The following is an 18,761-nucleotide window of genomic DNA, read 5'->3' on the forward strand; positions in this document are numbered from 1 at the left end:
TCCACATAGCAAGTTCTAGGCTAGTTAAGGCTCACAGTGAGCCCCTGTCATTTTTGTGAGAGGACTCTCCTAGCTGATTTGCATATGCCATCACACCAGCAATCCAGCAGAGTGCCTGCTCCCCACGTCAGGTCCATGCACTTAAAAGCTATTGATCCCTTTAAATGTGTAGGTGACAAAGCAGTCTCATTGTGATTTATTATTTTGATCTGGTCATTCCATCTTAAGCTAATCTTAGGTAGTTTGGCTCTGGACTCCACTAAGTAACTTCTGTTGTCAGAGTTGAACCACGTTATTAACTCTAAATAACTGTCCTTTAGTCTCTGTCTTCCTTGATCTGCTAGCAGCATTTGACAAGTTGACTACCTGCTTCTCCTGGATACACTCTCCATCCAGTTTCTAGGACATTGTGTTCTTGGCTTTTCCCTACTCTATCAGTGGCCATTTCCTCAGCTCCCCAGGCAGCTTTATTTCATCTCCCTAACCGTTCACTGACATGTTCAGAGTCTAGCCACTGAGCCACTCTGTAATCTACGCACATCCTCTAGAGCGCCTTCAAAGGTGATGATTTAAATTGACGTAATTAAAAATTTCAACTCCAGGAACATTAGCCACATGTAGGTAGTAGCTGCCCATTATGGTTTGAGGGTGTCCCCAAGGGTTGACAGACACACTGAAATGCAGTCCCCATTGTGAGGTGTTAGGAGGAGAGCAGCTTACTCTGGCTATGGAGTTTAGAGGAGGGGCTCTCGGAGTGAGTAGGACTAGCTAAGGTAATCAGGTGAGAGCCCTCAGGACTGGGGCTGATGCAAAAGGACACAGGACAGAGGACAGACACATCATATTCTCAGAAAATGAGTGGTTTTTTTACCCTAAGATTTCATGTGCCTCTACTCTGAGGTCCATCAAGCAGTTTGAGTTTGAATAAACAAATACTGATGAATTGCACCGATTATTAACGACAGGGCTCCCCGCCTTCCAGGGAATACAGTGACTAATGAGGGGAGTCAGACCCGAATACTTGTATTCTGAGTTCCTGATCTGGTAAATCAGAAAAGATGCCAGGCAGGTAAAGAAAGCATGCTGAAAAACAGTGCTGGTGTCTGTAGCCACCCTCTGATGTAGGCTATGCAAACTGTAAGCACAGCACCTAGCTGTGGGGCTGGACAGATGGCTCAGCAGTTAAAAGTGCTTGCTGCTCAATCACAAGGACCAGAGTTTGGATCTCAGCACACACATAACAATCTGGGTGCCTAATCCATGCATTGTAACCTCAGTTCTGAAACAGGTTGAGACAGGAGGAGCCCTAGGTTCAAGAGAGATCCTGTCTCAAAAGGATAGGCAGACAATAATAGAAGAGGAACCCACCATTCCTTTCTGGCCTCTACATGTATGCACAGGTGTACCTGGACACACATGTGCAATACACTCAAGACACATGCATGCACACATAAACCTTTAAAACAAATAAAACAATTAAAAAAAGCCTAGATAAAGAGATAGGGGTCTTAGAATTTGATTCACTTATATACCTAACAAAGATGACTATGTCATATTTGACTATGACATAATTAATACAAGTTTTTCTGAGTCTCCTGACATTGATTCAATCTTTTTAAAGATTTCTTTTCTGGTATATGTATAAATGTTTTGCCAGGAAGTATGTGTGCCGCGTCTGTGCCCGGTGCCGGTGACGTTGGAAGAAAGCTTCCGATGCTCTGGACTTGAGTTCTGGGTGGTTATGAGCCGCCATGCGGGGGCTGAGAATTAGATCTGTGTTCTCTGTAAGAGCAACACATGCTTAACCCCTGAGCCATTTCTCCACTTCTAAAAGATTTATGTATATGTGTGTTTGCCTGCATGCTATCTGTGCACCATGTGCATACCTGGTACATATGGAGGCCAAAAGAAGTCATCATATCCTCTGACTTGAGTTAACAGACACTTATGAGGTGCAATGTGGGTGCTGGGAATTGAACCTGGGTCCTCTGCATGAACAATTATCCTTAACTGCTGAGCCATCTCTTCAGCTCCTGAAAAAACTAGGTGTGGTGACTCACACATAAAATCTAAGCACTTGTGAGTCTGGGGCAGTTGCTGAGATCTGGAGGCTAGCCTGAGCTACAGAGTGAGACCTTGTCTCAAATAGAAAACAAACAAACTTAAAAATCTCATAACATTTTCCTTTCTATTCTTTTATTCAATGAATTTTAAAAGATGTTCCTATGAGACCAGTGGTAAAAATACATAGAAAATCTTTTTTACATGATGAAATACACAGTTCAATTCTATGTGCATCTTTTCGTGCACTGTAATTCACCATAACAACCCAATTAAGCAGTCAGAAAATGTTAGAAAACAGCAGCCAGTCCATGCTGTCTCCTGCTACACCAGGGCATCCGAAGAGCCTAGCTTATGTCTTATTTTGTTAGAAAAATAAAAAGTCAAATATAGTATTTCTAGAAATTATTTCTATATATGAGCTAGTCAGGAAAAACTTTCAAATGTAGCCCTTAACCTACTTTGTGGATTACTGCACTTCTGCCTAAAGTTTACATTTTTGATAGTAAGTTCTTTTGATTTTTTTCTCCAGGGAAAAAAGGCTTTTATAGGAACAAAAGCAGTGATTGCAACAAGAGTCTATGAGATGTGTGCATATCAGAAATAAGCAGTGATTGTGGGGAAAGACTAGTCAGAATGGAGGATGAATAATTCCACCTGAAGGATGAAGACTACCATCCTTTATGTCCTTACTCACAGACAGTGCACACAAACTACACAGCTAAGGATGAGGATACAAGTGCTCTGGTTTTGCACATCTGCATGACTGCCACAGTCCTGTGATGCTTCCTAATCCTGCAGCACTGTGCATGCAGGTGCTGGGGAAGGCCAGTTGTGTCGAGCACCTTGATAAAACCGATCTATGTTCTAGCAACAGACCTGAGCCGTTATAAAGATGACCCAAATTAACATCTTCTCAATGTGATGGACCAGGGCCAAGAAACTGTGGGGCTAAGCAGGAGTAGAGCCAGAATTCATATTCAGTGAATGACAACCAATAAAAAGTTAAATTATCTACTAAATTTATTCTTATGTTTGAATTTTGGCATATTTACTCCTATTTACATAATTTAATGGCTATTGAAGTCTTACTCTTTGCAAAGTACTGTTGGATAATGTGAAAAGCTTAAAGACTAATTAATTCTTACTTAAATATGACAATACATAATACAATAACTAATGAGAAGGCTAGGCATGACTATATTGAACCACTATCTCAATATACAGAGGCAGTAATTAAGCAGTTTCCCACACCTTGTTTCATAAATCATGCTATATACACATATGTATTATATACATGCTTGTATATATGAATAGTTAATATACACTTAGATAGAGTTATATTTATGCTTACATATTTTTTCCACAAAATGGGGACTGACACCATCCTGGTTTTCTATGACTCCATCTTAGATGGTTCCACATATGCTCCAGAAGGAATTGTGCCATTGTCTGTGAGTGTGCCTGAAGGGCATGTGCAGCCTGTGAGTGTGCCTGAAGGGCATGTGCAGCCTGTGAGTGTGCCTGAAGGGCATGTGTAGCCTGTGAGTGTGCCTGAAGGGCATGTGCAGCCTGTGAGTGTGCCTGAAGGGCATGTGCAGCCTGTGAGTGTGCCTGAAGGGCATGTGTAGCCTGTGAGTGTGCCTGAAGGGCATGTGCAGCATGTGAGTGTGCCTGAAGGGCATGTGTAGCCTGTGAGTGTGCCTGAAGGGCATGTGTAGCCTGTGAGTGTGCCTGAAGGGCATGTGTAGCCTGTGAGTGTGCCTGAAGGGCATGTGTAGCCTGTGAGTGTGCCTGAAGGGCATGTGCAGCCTGTGAGTGTGCCTGAAGGGCATGTGCAGCATGTGGATGTAGGTGCTGGGGAAGCCAGCTGTGCCAGGCACCTTGGAACTGGAGTTACAGACAGTTGCGAGTGACCTTAAGTAGATGATGGGAACCAAACCTGAGTCCTCTACAAAGGGAATAAGTAAGTGCTCTTAACCACTGATTCACCTCTTCAGCTCTGAGACCTTTTATAGTTATAGCCTTAGTACACACCTTTAACCTCAAACAGTGAAGGTAAAGTTAGGTTGTAGAAGGAAGCACCCATGTTTAAAAGTGATGTCTAGTTGAGAGGCAGCCAAAGTGATGAATCAGAGAAAGATCTGACAGAATAGGGTGTGCCCAACTCTCAGAAGAGCGGAGAGGAGAGGCAGCATAAGAGGGGTGGTACAGAAGACTGGCTGTGCTCCACCTCATTGACTCCACAGCCTCTAGTTTTTCTTCTATTGTTTTGGTTCCTGTTCTTACTGCTGGCTCAGCCTCTACTCAGTGATGGATTCTGCGCAATCTTTTATTTCCTCCTTCAGTGGTCCTGTCTGGTCTACAAGATCTGGCTCATCAACTTCCAACTTAATACAGAATATTTTTGAAATAAGGTCCTATTATAGGATCTTGGCAAGCCTTTAACTTTCTGTCTCAGGCTCTTCAGTGCTGCGATTGCAGAGGTGGGGCACCACACATAGGCACCTCTTAACTTCTCAAAACCTGAGAGTTTTCCTCGACTTCTGTTACTCTTGCTCTCTCTATCCATGTGCCTTCTCAAATAGACTGATTTTTCTCCCTCACCTTCTAGTCAAATCTTGTTTACTCCTTACATGGACCATAAGCAATCTCCTCCAGGGGGCTCCTTGCTTGTTGTTCTCCATTAGCAATGCAGTGTCTCACAGTTATCATTTAAAACACAGTTTGGGGCTAGGTGTGACACAGTCTTTAATCTCAACACTAGGGAGGCAGAAGCTGGCAGAGATCCACTGTGAGTCTGAGGCCAGCCTGGTCTATATAGTAAGTTACAGACCAGCCAGGGCTATAAAGTGAAACTAGCTAAAACAAAACAAAACAAAACAAAACAAAACAAAACAAAACAAAACAGTAGCTGTAGTTTGGCTCAGTGTGTTATTATTGACTTCCTATATTTATAAAACCAAACAGAAAGGAAAGAAAAGCAAACCTTACCAGAGCCTACAGGATCCATGTGACCCAGTCCCCATCTATCTGTTCACCTGTTCCCCCAACATGGCCCCACTGTGTACTTCTTTCTGGCTCACGGGCAAGTTCTCCATTCTTAAGTCCTGCACTCTGGTGTTCCCTCTGTTTGAGGTACCTTTCTTCTAATCATTACATGATTCTTAAATTTAGGATCCATTCTAAATACCACATCCTCAGAGAGGTTCTGTCTAACTGAAGTGGCCTCCCCTGGCCCCACGGTGACTTGCAGTGTGACTCTTTCTTCTACCACACTTTTGTTTGCTTCTTCATTCTAAAAGGGCAAGTCCCATGTCTTTCCTGCTGCTGCTACAGCCCTAGTGCCTACAGCAATTCTTAACATTCCAAAAGCATTTAATAAACATCTGTTGTATCACAGAATGAATTAGCTGCACACATGTTTAGATCACAGTGACATTGCAGGCAGCACCAGCTGATGAGCATTTGGGGGAGGGAGCGTCACTTTCAGCTTTGCTTGGCAATGACTCATAAGATGGAGGGCTTGCTGATGTGCACTATACACTCATTGGGCCCATGGCTTCCTTTTATCAATAAGTAGCTATTTTTTTCATTCAGCAGTTCTTTAATTTTTTAAAGCTAAACATTTTTTAATATATGTGTCTCTATGAGCATATACTATGCATGTGTGGGACCCCATAGAAGTCAGAAGAAAGCACGGGCTCCCTGGAGTTGGAGCTGGAAGTGGTTGTGAGCTGAGCAGGGGGAGTGCTGGGCACCCGGCTTGGGTCCTCTAGAAGAACAGCATGTGATCTTACCTGCATCCAGCAGGTCTCTTATGACATCTACAAACACATTAATGCCTTAGCAAACCAACTGCCAGCCTCAAGAGCAAGGTTTTTTTGAGGCCAGCCTGGTCTACAGAGTGAGTTCCAAAAAAACAAAACAAAACAAAAAACCCAAAAAACAAAAAAACAAGGTTTTTCAAAAGCTTCTCAAACAGAGTAATTTGGACTGCTTTTTAATTTTCTTATCAGTTGGCATCTCTTGATCTAAATGCATGGTCTTTAGACATTTTATTCGAGTGACTGGACTGTAGTTCCACAATTTAATACCAGATGTTCAGCCATAGCATCTGGTGTTAACCTCGGATTTAAAAAAAAAACAAAACAAAACTGGACAAAATAGCACTTTCTTTTCTTTCCTTTCCTTTCCTTTCCTTTCCTTTCCTTTCCTTTCCTTTCCTTTCCTTTTCTTTTCTTTTTTTTTTTTTTCCCAAGACAGGGTTTCTCTGTGTAGCCCTGGCTGTCCTGGAACTCACTCTGTAGACCAGGCTGGCCTCGAACTCAGAAATCCGCCTGCCTCTGCCTCCCAAGTGCTGGGATCAAAGGCATGTGCCACCACTGCCCAGCTGCAGTTTTCTTTTTAAGGGACTCATTAAAAAAAAAAAAAAAAATCACACACTGTACAAGAGTCGCTTACCTATAAATCTCCAAACATTTTCTGAATTTCATTATATCTATACAATAAACTGCTAATGCTATTAGATAATTACTGGTTGAAATAATGGGTGATTTATAATCAATAGTAAAATTCTCACATTCAATTACCCAACTGATACCAACTGTATATGTTGGGCACTTTATATAATGTAATCTTCAAAAAACTATAAGATTATAATTCTTAACTAGGTAGAATTTGCATATATTTAAATTTAAGGTTGGCTTAAGTAACCTGATCTGGACAAGTTGTTTTCATTAAAATTAACTAACCTCTAATTAGTTTTAACTAAAGAAAGTCAACCTTTTCTCCTGGGACACAAATGGCCTCTGCTAATCAGGTCTCTCAGCTGGTGTGCTGGCCACACTTGGCCAAGTCCAATCCTACCCAGACCAGTAATAACCTGTTCTGGCTGGCAGTCAGAGAGCAAATTTATTTTGGGCATTAATGTTGGAAACGCCAAAAGACAGATGCCACAGAACACATAAGGAAACTGATATGCTGCTAAAATACAGAATATAGGAGAGGATCTGGGCCCCTCCACAACACCTGCTTCTTTAACCCAAAGCAAGTAAATGATTCAGGACTAGCAGGGGGCGCATATGTAAGGCGGACACATGCAACACCAAAAGACTCTTCACCCTGAAATGGCCAAGGGGGCAGCGATCAGCATCTCAGTGTGACCAGGAGCAGGTCTTGACACCCGCTTCTCAGTGACTGTCACCTAGTATCATTACATTCATTTGTTTGTTTGTGTGTGTGAAAGTGTGTGTGTGTGTGTGTGTGTGTGTGAGAGAGAGAGAGAGAGAGAGAGAGCGCGAGCTTGAGCGAGCGAGCACCCGAACCGTGGAGTGTATGTAGGTCAGAGGACAACTTCAGGACTTGGCTCCTTCACCGTGGAGATCCTGGAGCTGGAACTCGGGCCGCTAGGCTTGGCGGTAAGCACCATTACCTGCTGAGCATCTTTGCTGCCTCCTCTAGTTTTTGTCTTTTTTTTATTTTTTTATTTTTATTGTTATATAACAAATTACCAGAAAGTTGGTAGAATAATAAGACTGCATATTTGTATGCTAGAAATAAAGAAATCGTCAGAGTTTGGAGAAAATTTTTGTTAACTCCTCTCAGAAAGGACATAAATAAATTGAAATCTTCCTTTAGTAAATGGTTAGCTTTGGTCTTGAGTCTGGTGGAAGGCAAAGTCTTACACAGGTTGTTACAGTCTCAAAAACCTGCTTTTGGGGTGCATGCCTGTGCTGTGTGTTCTCAACAGTGGACATAGGAGTATTTCATTCAGACTAAGTATGGACTTCAGTTCTTTTGAGTGTGGAGAATAACCCTGAGCCCACGCCTGGAGGCAGGCAGAGTGCCCCTAAGTTATTTCTCAGCTCCTTCCCCTTAAAGCCCTCTTCTGCCCACATGTTTAAAAACTGAAACAGGGTCTAAGTCATCCAGGCTTTGGCCTTGAACTCACTCTCTAGCTTCAGCAGGCCTTGAATTTGCCATCCTACTGTTTCAGTTGCTGCACTACCTAGGAGTTCAGCCTGCAATGCCAGACCAAGCTTGAACTCTGATAATTAAGACTGGACAGTTTGTAACACGTAAAGACACACAGTCTGTAGATCTGTAGTTTCTGTAGGTCCCAAGTTCATGCATAGATTAGATCTCAGTTCACTGCTCACAGATTTACCAACTGAGAATCAGGCTAAGTCCAGGACCCCATCTTAAGCATAAGTCAGTTGGCAGAATTCAGATGTTTTTACAATCACAGGACTTCGGAACCCAGCTCTTAGTAGTGCCCACTGTCCCTACATGGCAGGTTGTTTCTCTAAGGCCAAGATCTGGATGTCTTGGGCACTTCCAGTTTCTCTGGCTTGTTCTGTGATCCTAGTTTTTATTTCTAATCTTTGTTACCTTACCTGTCTCTGAGTGTGCTGGGGCCTAAATAAGGATAGAGGTTTTCCTTAAGCCTTCCTTTGATGAGATGATCCAGGGTCTCATGCAGGAAAGGCTGGTGCTGTGTATACACATTTTCCACTCCCTAAAATATGGAAATGGTTCTCATGTTATTTGGGGAAGCTAGCAATATGACAGTAATGATACATCAGAAAAGGAACATATACTCAATGGAAGCCTTATGGGATAGAATCAAACTGGAACTGGATAGAAATCAAACAGACCCCAACAGGACATTTGTGTCTGTGTGTAAGTAAAGGTGTGGATGTGTGTGCACGCACATGGACGTCAGAGGTCAGCACTGGCTGCTCTCCTCAGTGCCTCTTCACCATCATCTCCGAGACAGGCTCTATTCTTGAACCCAGAGCTCTCAGGTTTGGTTAGACTGGCTGGCCAGAGAGCTTGAGGGGGTCCCCTCCCCCTTCTATGCACACACTTCAGCACTGTGGGGTACAGTTACACACCACTGTATTTGACTTTTATGTATTTGATGGGGATCTAAACTCCAGTTTGAGCAGCAATCACTTCACTGAGTGAACCATCTCCCCAGTCTAGAACTTTAGAATATGTAAAAATTATTTTAATTAGACAGAATTGTTCCAATCTTACAAAAGTACTAATTTTTTAAAAAAGTACTAAATTAAGGCTAGTTATTTTCAATATGGCTTCAATAAACTTTTCAAGGAATTTAAAAATCTGGAATCTTTTATCTTGTCTGAATCTCATTCTTTGTGAAACAAAAAGAAAGGCCTGTAGCAGAGTTGGTAAGCCATAGGGTAGAAGAACACCAGGAAACTCATGGAAAGCTAAGAACAGGCCAGGGGCCAGAGAAGCGGTGCCGCTGGTACAGTGCCCCCCACCCCACGAACACGGGGGGGCCGTCAGAAAAGCTTCCTACCAAGTAAAAAGCTGGCCTACGAGAGCCCCGTGAAGGCACTGTCAGCCTGGCAGACTCTAGAATTACCTGGTCCATGGACTTCTAGGCATGCCTGTAAGGAATTGCCTTGATTATGTTACCTCACATGGAAAGACCATCTTAACTGTGGCCAAGACTTCACTAGTGAGTGGAGAAAGTGAGCCACACTTATTGTTGTCCTCTGTCTGTGTGACTGACTTCCCAGCAACGGATGGTTGTGCTTTCTCTTGAATTTCCTTCAAAGAGAAGCTTGTGGGCTTGAGGTGCAGCTCAGTTGGCAGACTTTGTTTATCATGCATAGACCCTTGAATTCTATTCCCAGCACAGCATAAACTTGCTGTAGTGGTGTATACCCAGAACTTGGGAGCTGGACAAATTCAAGGTCATCCTTGGCTACATAGTGAGTTTGAAACCAGCCTGCCCTACATGAGACTCCTCAAAAACAAAACCAACCAACCAACCAAAAAACAGAAAAACCACAAACCACCAACACACACACACACACACACACACACACACACACAGAGAGAGAGAGAGAGAGAGAGAGAGAGAGAGAGAGAGTGAGCGCAAGCACTAGCTTAATACAGTTTAAATTACAAACACGGGAAAAAGAGCTGTGACTGGCAGAACTGTGCACACTTCCTGGAAGTGACCCGTCACTGCATCAGTCCCGCTCGGCTCCCTGGCAGTGCAGGCACACTACAGCACAGAGGCAGCGTTTCAAGAAATTGTCCTTTGTGGATTCACTGGGCGGACATAGCTCTACAATTCAGAATATACTGTTAGAATCATATCAGCCACACTCAGACTAAAGCTATACCTTCAGTCCTTTGAGAAACTGCTTGGTAATAGCCACAGCATCTTTGGGACTGAAGAGGTCACTTCCTCTAACCCGTTTACCACCATATTCAACAACTGCCGACACAAGCTATAAAAGAAAAAAAGAAGAAACAACTTTTTATTGCTTAGGTATCAGGAAGCTCATTTCATAAAAAATAACTTTATTAGGGCAATGAAGACACGAGAGGACGGAACTGTGCACCTTGTAAATAAACAGTATATGATGTATTTTTTGTTGGGGCTGAGACTATAACAGACGTGGCTTCTGTGGTTTGGGCTTACTATATAAATTTGGGATTGGGTTTTGTGCTATGCTGTGAGTGAGTGTTCTCTGAGCCAAGCAACTGCCATTAGGGAGCTCAGCTGTGCCCTTGCTAAAGACTCCTCTCTGCGGGCCTCTGTGACTGCGTGTGCCCCACCCACCAGATTATCCAGCTGCTCCTAACCACCTGTTGTATGCAACTCTGCCTTAATGGCATATGGCTTCAGGAAGGGGACACAGGGAGGGGGAACTAGAGAAGGGGAACACTATCTCTGCAGGATTGGGGGGGGCACGCATCCCTGCTGGGTAAAGGCTTTCCCAGGGAGAGGAGCACCCACACCCCTCACCTGTGCTTTGTCAGGAACTCCAATAAACTGTGGCAGAACCATGACTGGTTTTGTTCTTGGGATCATAGGAGGAGGGGGTAGACATTGCCTAAATCTCCCCCTGGGAAAGAATTTTAGCAACAGAGTAAGCACATGGCAGTAATCGTAGCATCTGGGAGGCTGAGTCAGGAGGACCTAAGGGTGAGGTTTCCCTAGGGCTGCAGAGTGAGACCATCTCTAGTACAATAAAATACACATAAGCACACTCATCAGGTTACCTTCCGATACTTCTCAGCAACACCTTTACTCCTGAGGTCCACTATGAGTCCTGGCAGGCTGTTGCTGCTGTGGCGCTCGTAATGTAGAGCATAAAGCATCACCAGGCGAACTGCATCAAATTCTGTGACTTTCGGATTCTGCAGGAGTCTCTTCACATTCTGAAGAAAGACAGAACCAATGTTAGTGCTTTCACTTGAATGGCCTCCTGTGTAAGAGTGGTAGAGACACAGCTCAGCGGACACACACGCCATCATGTTTCAACTACAGAATGGCAATTGCTTCTTATTTAGTGGAAGGACTAAATAATTCCCCATGTAATAGCCGTAGGAAAGATGGAGTCAGCCACCGTTTCTCTTGCCTTTCCCAAGTCATCTCCTTGGTGGCATAAGGAGTGCAGACTACTTCAACTTCAGTCAGTACAGAGCACAGAAATGACCAGTTTCTGGTTAAAGACGTCTTTCTTTTAGTGTTGCTCATCCCATTGTATCCAAATAGACATGACCTGGCAGAGTTACACAGGCCGGATTTAATCCCCAAGAAACACCAGAGGTCACAACACATCTCAAGATGGCTGAGAGAAACAAGTGTATGTGACAGCATGCAATCTCTAAATGGGAGAACTTCGGATCTAAGAGGCAGATGCTGGAAGCAAAGGGACAGGCCAAGTCATGCCTGGACTCTCTCAGCCTCACATTAAGGGCCTTCTTGCATGGCACATATATATATTTATTATTTATTATATTAAATAATATAATAACTATTATATTAAATAACATAATAATTATTATATCCTGTATTTATTATATAGCAGAGCACATAATTTAAGCCAAGAACACATTTTAGGCCCCGGAAGGCATCACGCCAGGCACTGTCGGGAAAATGCTGATGTCTGAGTCAACCTCTGTCTTCACTGAGGGATGTCTTCACAGCCTCATTGAGGGATGAAACGAACAGAAGCCACTCTGGCACGAAGCATGTTGTTTCAAAGTACTTTAGCTTTGTAAGACTGAGACATGTGAGCATGTATCGGCTAACACAGAAGACATTGGCTCATACGTCAAATTTCAGCATGGACAGGCTTCCGCGGGATTAAAGAGGACACGGTGCCAACATGTCCACAAAAGAAGAGGCAGAAGTTCTACACAGAGGCTTTCTGCAAGAAGTCTACAGTTTTCTACCTTAGGATCTGGCCCACTTCCCACCATGCTAAGTGCCTGGGAAATTCGGAGGATGCAAAGATATTTCATTGCAATCAAACAAAAACAAAACAAAATACAAAACCCCAAACTGACTGAGGAAGACAGCCTTAGCTGCTATCTTCAGTTCTGAAAAAATTAATCTCCGTAAAACACAAACATCTTTAAGACGTTAGAGCCTAAAGAAAAACATGATCTCCAAGCTTCAGGCTGCAGAGCTGGGCTGATTTCTTTCCAAGTGCAAACACTGGGGAGCTACCTCTGACGGTGGTACTTAATTTAGAATGCTGGCTTTCTGTGACAGGGTCCCGCTCTGTCATCAGATTGTCTGGGTACTTGCTAGCACTTGCTATGTGGACTTGTGGGGTTCCTCATGTGTGTGTCTTCAAGTGTTGGAACTCCAGGTGAGCTGCCACATCCGACTAGGACTGTTGTTATTATCAGTGTTCTGATGACAAAGTTAGACAGCTTTCTGCTTTTTGTTTTTTTTAATAAGTTTGACTTTAAACAGTAAGCTTATAACCCTTTCCCCATAGCTTCCACCTGTGCTCAGCACATGGTTTTGTAGGATGCAGGCTTTTCAAGAACAATGCGAGGTGCTATATAAGCATTTTATCGTCATCAACAAATCCCAAAAGTTGAAAGGTCACTCACTGTAAGTGGTGGGAGGAGCAGGGGCAGAAGGAGAGAATGTACATTTGGTGCAGAGGAGTCAGGGAAGCCTTCACAAAGAGGCTGAGGCAGGGCTGCTATTAGTAGGGACTTGAGAACCACAGGGAGAAATGGGACATGGTTGCAAGACACCTAAAGGCACTGGTCCTGGGCAGAAGAGTTAGGACCTGCACCACTGTTGCGCCACCATTGCGCTGCCGTACTTTACAGCGTGACCTTCTCTAAGACCTTCTCACACCCCGAGGCAGCATGAGCCCAAGAACCTGCTCTCCAGCACCTCTCAGCAGCCATGCCCAATGTGCAGACTTCCTCTCTACACGGGCACAGGGACTAGGATTACACAGGGGAAGCTCTTCTAGAAAGTTCTCTGAGAGGGATCACCACTGCTGTTATCCTGAATTAATGTTCATCATCATCCTTAAGGGATCAAAAAGGGAGAGAAAATTCACTTAGATATCATATTCATAAGAATTTTCAGCCGGGCGTGGTGGCGCACACCTTTGGTTCCAGCACTTGGGAGGGAGAGGCAAGCGGATTTCTGAGTTCGAGGCCAGCCTGGTCAACTACAGAATGGGTTCCAGGACAGCCAGGGCTATACAGAGAAATCCTGTCTTGAAATACAAAACAAAACAAAAAACAACAACAACAAAAAGAATTTCCTTATTTTTTTCTTTTGTGGTAACTTTTCTACAGAATAGCCACAGAATGCAGCCCTCTGAGGACATTTGTAGCTGAAAATGCTCTTGACCGCCTGATCTCCCTGCCTCCATCTCTCAGGTGCTTGGATTGCAGGCAGGGGCCATCAAGCATGGCTGCATGGCTGCATGGCTGCATGGCTGCACAGGATGGTCCGATCTCATAATCCAGCACCTTCAAGGCTGAGAAAGGAGGACTGCCATAAACTAAAGACCAGTCTGGACTGTTGAGTGAGAACTTGTCTCAAAAAACCAAAAACAAAAACACCTCAAAAACAAAAACTAACCAACCAACCAACCAACCAACCAACCAAAAACCCAAACATGGGCCAACGAGATGGCTTAGTAGGTAAAGGTGTTTGCTGCCATGTCTGATGACCTGAGTTCAATTCCCAGGACCTACATGATGGAAGGAGAACAAACTCCCACTGACTTCCACATGTATGATGGCATGTACACACATGCACACAATAAATAAGTGTAAAAACATAAAAACAAGCAAAAATGAAAGAAAAAACAAGTATTATTAAGTATTACAGCACATACTGGTGATAGTCCCTATATGTAATAATACTAGTATTTTCTCGAGTTTTAGAGACAAAGTACTGGTGTTTAGAGCAGGTAACAACCATTTCCAAATTCAAGTCACTAAAGGCGCAAGTTCTCCGAGGCTCCAGACAGGACTCTTCTCTTCACTTCCCTATACGCCACTAACAGTGTGAGTGGAGGTTTTGTCCAAAGTCAGGGCACAGCTGTAAACAGGCCAGCTCCTTCTTCCAATGAAGAGAATGCTGTAATAACACAGGGCAGGCGGGGACTGCTTTCTTTCTGAAGATATTTCTCTTCACAACATGTAGATCTTCATCCCTAATCCAACCTCTCCCTCTGAGGTCATGCGTGTGCTTCAGTGATAGCACACTACACTTTGTTTCTAATGACATTCTTCCTCATCAAATTCCTGGTAGTTTGTATATAATTGGTTAGAAGTGGAAGGGATTTATACTTAATTTTTAAATGGGATATATGAGCTTTTTTTCTTGCCATGGTACACTTACTATTCAGTAAAGCAAATTCTATTTCTATTCAGAACCTTAGCTCATTTCTTCATGGCACATTCTATCTAATATCGAGTCATCTAGGAGTCAGGGCCCTGGCATCCACTCATTATCAAACAACAGTTCCCTTTATGGACTATTTAAATCACATTGCAAAGAATTCCTTTGTGGCCAGGAAAGCCCAAACTATCGCTGACTGTAAAACACTAACACCCTACACAAGAAATCTTAAAAATATAGGTCCCAAAATAGTGATCAGATCATAGAGTTCTTTTCCATTTGTTTGTTTTTGAGACAAGGTCTCATCCTTAGCCCAGGCTGGCCTCAAACTCATGGCAATCCCTTTGCCTTATATTCCTGAGTACTGGGATCACAGCTTACAGCCATGCCTAGGCAGGAGTTCACAGTTTTTTAAAGTATGCATTATCTTTTCTTTTAAACAGTAGCAAAACTAAAGCTTCATGTAAAAAGGATTGTGATAACTTTTCTAACTGATTTCCATATGGCAAAGAGATGTAAATAAAAACAGTAAAGTTGACTAGTGATTAACTTTGAGTCTATCTTTATGAAGGAAAATGTCAGCCACTAAACTTACACTAAACATGTAAATTTAAATTTAGTTAAATATAAAATTTTGTTTTTATTTAGAAAGGGGCAGAACACCAAGTTCATTGAAATAACACAGGGATACTTTTAACAGGCTAACAAAACAACGATAAACTATTACTGATGGGAATATTTAAAGTAAGTTGGCTAAGTTAAATGTTTTATATCTTTGCAAAAGATAACTTACAGTGATTAAAAATAAACCCCAAGGTGGCTAATGCAAAGACTCACAACCTGTCAAAGTGCTGCGAGTTAAGTATCTGTTGAGTGCTTACTCCTGAAGAAGATATCTCTAACACCCTTCAAGGTTCAGAGCTCTGGACACTGGAAGGGGTGGGAAGAATGTAAGAGCTGGGGTCTGACAAGGTGACTCGTCAGGCAAAGGCACTTGCTGTATAGGCCGGGTGACCTGAGTTTGATCCCAAGGAACCACGAAAAAGTAGGAAAGAACCAACTCCACAAACTTGTCCTCTGATTTCCACATGCATACTGTGGCATGTGCACCCACAGACACATCAGACATGGACACAGACACATACAGACAGACACACAGACAGACAGATACACACACTGCACAAGACCTATTCAAGATGGAGCCCTTTAGCATTTCGCCTTGGATAGAGGGGCTCTCAGGAGACTTTATCATTCCTCGGGGAGCTATTGGTAATTAAGGGTTGCTGGAGGTTGGGGGTAGGGAGCCGTTTTCTTCAGTTGTGTAGCTATTGCTAAATTGCTCAAGCCCCAGTGAAGACCTCATGAGCTATGCTCATGCAAGAACACTTAATTTAGCGGTTTACTAAACCCAGCAAAACAGGACAAAAGCCATGAAAGTGGGAGAGGGGTTGTCTGGAAGAAGAAAGGAAATGGTGAGGGTAGGAGGAGGATGAAAGGGTAAAGAGGGGAGTAAAATTCATTATATGCAAGTATGATCTTGTCAAAGAATAAACAAATTATTAAGAAAATAAAATCATAAGACTGAAGGTTCTCATCTGAAACAGTCTTAGATATATGGTTAAGTGAGAAAACAGATGCAGCTCTCTGTAGAGTATGGTACCACTTGAATTAAAAAAGAGATATACCCAGCATGTGGGAGGCAGAAGCAAGTGGATCTTTGTGAGTTCAAGGCCGGCTCGGCCTATATAGCAAGTTCCAGGCCAGCCATGGTTATCTAGTGAGAACCTGTCTCAAACATACAAGAGATGTGCACACATGGCTTGGGAGAACCTGTAAGGGTACACGGCATTGTTAGCAGACTCGGGTTTTACTGTACACCTTGTTCAACCTATATTTACAATCTGCCTGCAAATTAAGAAATGCCAGTCTCAAGAACAGAATTCTTTGTAAAGATTTGGGAGCCATGGACAATATTAAAATGATGATGAATCACTTCATATAAATATAAAGCAAACAGCATTGTTATGATTTTTAAAATGTTGGTGTTTTCAGAAAATCCTAATAAATGTTTAAAACTTAAAAGCAAGACTTGTAGATGCCAATAAAAACTGTGGTGGACCGGAGCACCCACATGCACTGCTCCCATTTGATTCTAATGTATATAAAATGTCTTTCGGTAAGGAACCAATGTCACCAAGCATCCTATGTGTCGCATCAAATCCTCATTGCAACATAGAAACTTGAGGTTGCTATTCCTGCCACTTGGGCAAACTTTTCCCAAACGTTGGTGAAAAGGATATTCACCAAAGCTAGGGCAGTATAATCCCACAGCCTGGCTGTGTCCAGTGTCCCTAGGTGGCTTACTGAATTCGGTAGAAGAAGAGAAGGTAAGTTTTAGAATATGGAGCCCTATCAAAGAGGAATGTGATTCTTGTAAGTGGCTTTACCTCTCAAAGGACTTATTCCTAAATTATCGTTCTTCAATGGCATCCGGTACAGATGAGTCATTTTTATTTTCTGTCATTTTGACAGAATCATTCCGGCATTTATTGGGAACCCTGGAGTTACCTCTGACCTGTTCTTCCTGTCTCACTTGTATGTGTCATTGTCACTGACTGTCTCCTCTGTGCTCCCTGACTCCTAGGCTTGCCCCTAACTATCGATTATGGTCGCTGTGAGTCTACAGGCTCCCTGACATCAGTCTTTTCCCCTCTGATGCATGCTGAACAGGCTCCGTCTACAGTCCTGCCTTGCACCACCGACTTTCATCTAAGACCCACCCCAGGTCTCTGCCTAGCTCAGTGAGTAGACTACCCTGACATGGTTCATAAGGAAATTCCTACTCGGCAACTCAATTTTACCTCCTATTTCTCTTCCACACCCACTCTCGATGGGCCACACGGTTTATTATTTCCTGCATACCAATGTGCCCTTGCTTTGTTGTTGTTCCTGACAGAAATCCTCCTCCCGATTCTAGTCATTCCTTGCAGCTCATCCTAACACTGCCTTCTCTGAGGGAGGGAACCAGAGAACCTTGTCTATTTATGGTCAGAGTCACAGTTCTGACTTAAGCAGGATCCAGAAACACTATGTAATTTCTCTCTTGTGGTTTTTTTGTCTGTTCAACCAGAATATATATTTCTTGAGGTTAGGATTTGATTATATAATATTTCTCTTAAGATCCTCTGGTGACTCCCATCATTTTTAAAACTGAAGCTCAACTTCCTTTCAATAGCACAACCTGGCTGGTTTCCTGTCTCTCTCTTTAGTGTGTGGTGTGTGTGTGGGGGCGGGGGGGAGAGGGAGAGAAAGAAAGAGAGAAAGAGAGAAAGAGTGAAAGAGAGGAAGAGAGGAAGAGAACAGAGTAGACTGGCTGGCCATTAAGCCTCATCCATGATCTGTTTGTCTGTCTGTTTCCCAGTGCAGGGCTTACAAGTATACCCCACCACACCCAGCCTTTCATGTGGGTGCTGGTGATCTGAACTTAGACCTCATACTTGAACATTAATACTTTACCTCCTGAGCCATCTCTGCAACCCACAATTCTTTCAGATTGCTTTCTTCCTTCTTACAGTGTGAGCACACTGAGGAGATGACGGTGTCTTATTTATCTCTCTCCCTCTACATCCTCATCACAGCATTTATACGTAGCATGTTAGCATGTCTGTGAAATGAAAAGTGATGTCTAGTGACTATCTAGTGACTAAGTCCTCTTCAGTGGTACTGGGAATTGAACATAGGGCTATGTCACCATCTATCTTTTACTTATTTTGAGACAGGTCACTAAGTTGCATATTCAGGTTTAACTTGTGATCCTCCGGCCTCAGCTCACAAGTGCTGGGATTATAGTTGGGGGTTGTCACACCTGGCTTATATCCACCTTAAATGTGTTCCTAACTCTGAGGTAAGCTGAGTTCCATGTTGGTAAAGAAGGGTTATTCGCCTTTGCAGCTTCCTCTGCCCAGCACAGTGCCCCCACCAGTAGGTGCACACACAGTAGGTGCCCACACACAGTAGGTGCTCA

General features: G+C 43.2%; 1 protein-coding gene across 2 annotated transcripts in view; it reads right to left on the reverse strand.

Moving 5' to 3' along the window:
• Positions 1–18,761, reverse strand: part of Vps45 (vacuolar protein sorting 45) — a 59,830-nt gene that overhangs the window by 22,715 nt on the left and 18,354 nt on the right. The window contains exons 11-13 of one of the 2 annotated variants that reach the window (NM_013841.3): positions 11,119–11,277; positions 10,233–10,340; positions 8,460–8,581 (exon numbers count right to left, since the gene is read on the reverse strand). In NM_013841.3, coding sequence (NP_038869.1) covers positions 8,460–8,581; positions 10,233–10,340; positions 11,119–11,277 — 389 coding nt within the window. Of the gene's footprint in view, positions 1–8,459; positions 8,582–10,232; positions 10,341–11,118; positions 11,278–14,187; positions 18,402–18,761 lie in introns of those variants that run through there. The other variant, XM_011240074.2, reaches the window with a different exon arrangement.

This window comes from Mus musculus, chromosome 3 (assembly GCF_000001635.26).
Source record: "Mus musculus strain C57BL/6J chromosome 3, GRCm38.p6 C57BL/6J".
In the NCBI taxonomy this organism is placed as follows: Eukaryota; Metazoa; Chordata; class Mammalia; order Rodentia; family Muridae; genus Mus; species Mus musculus.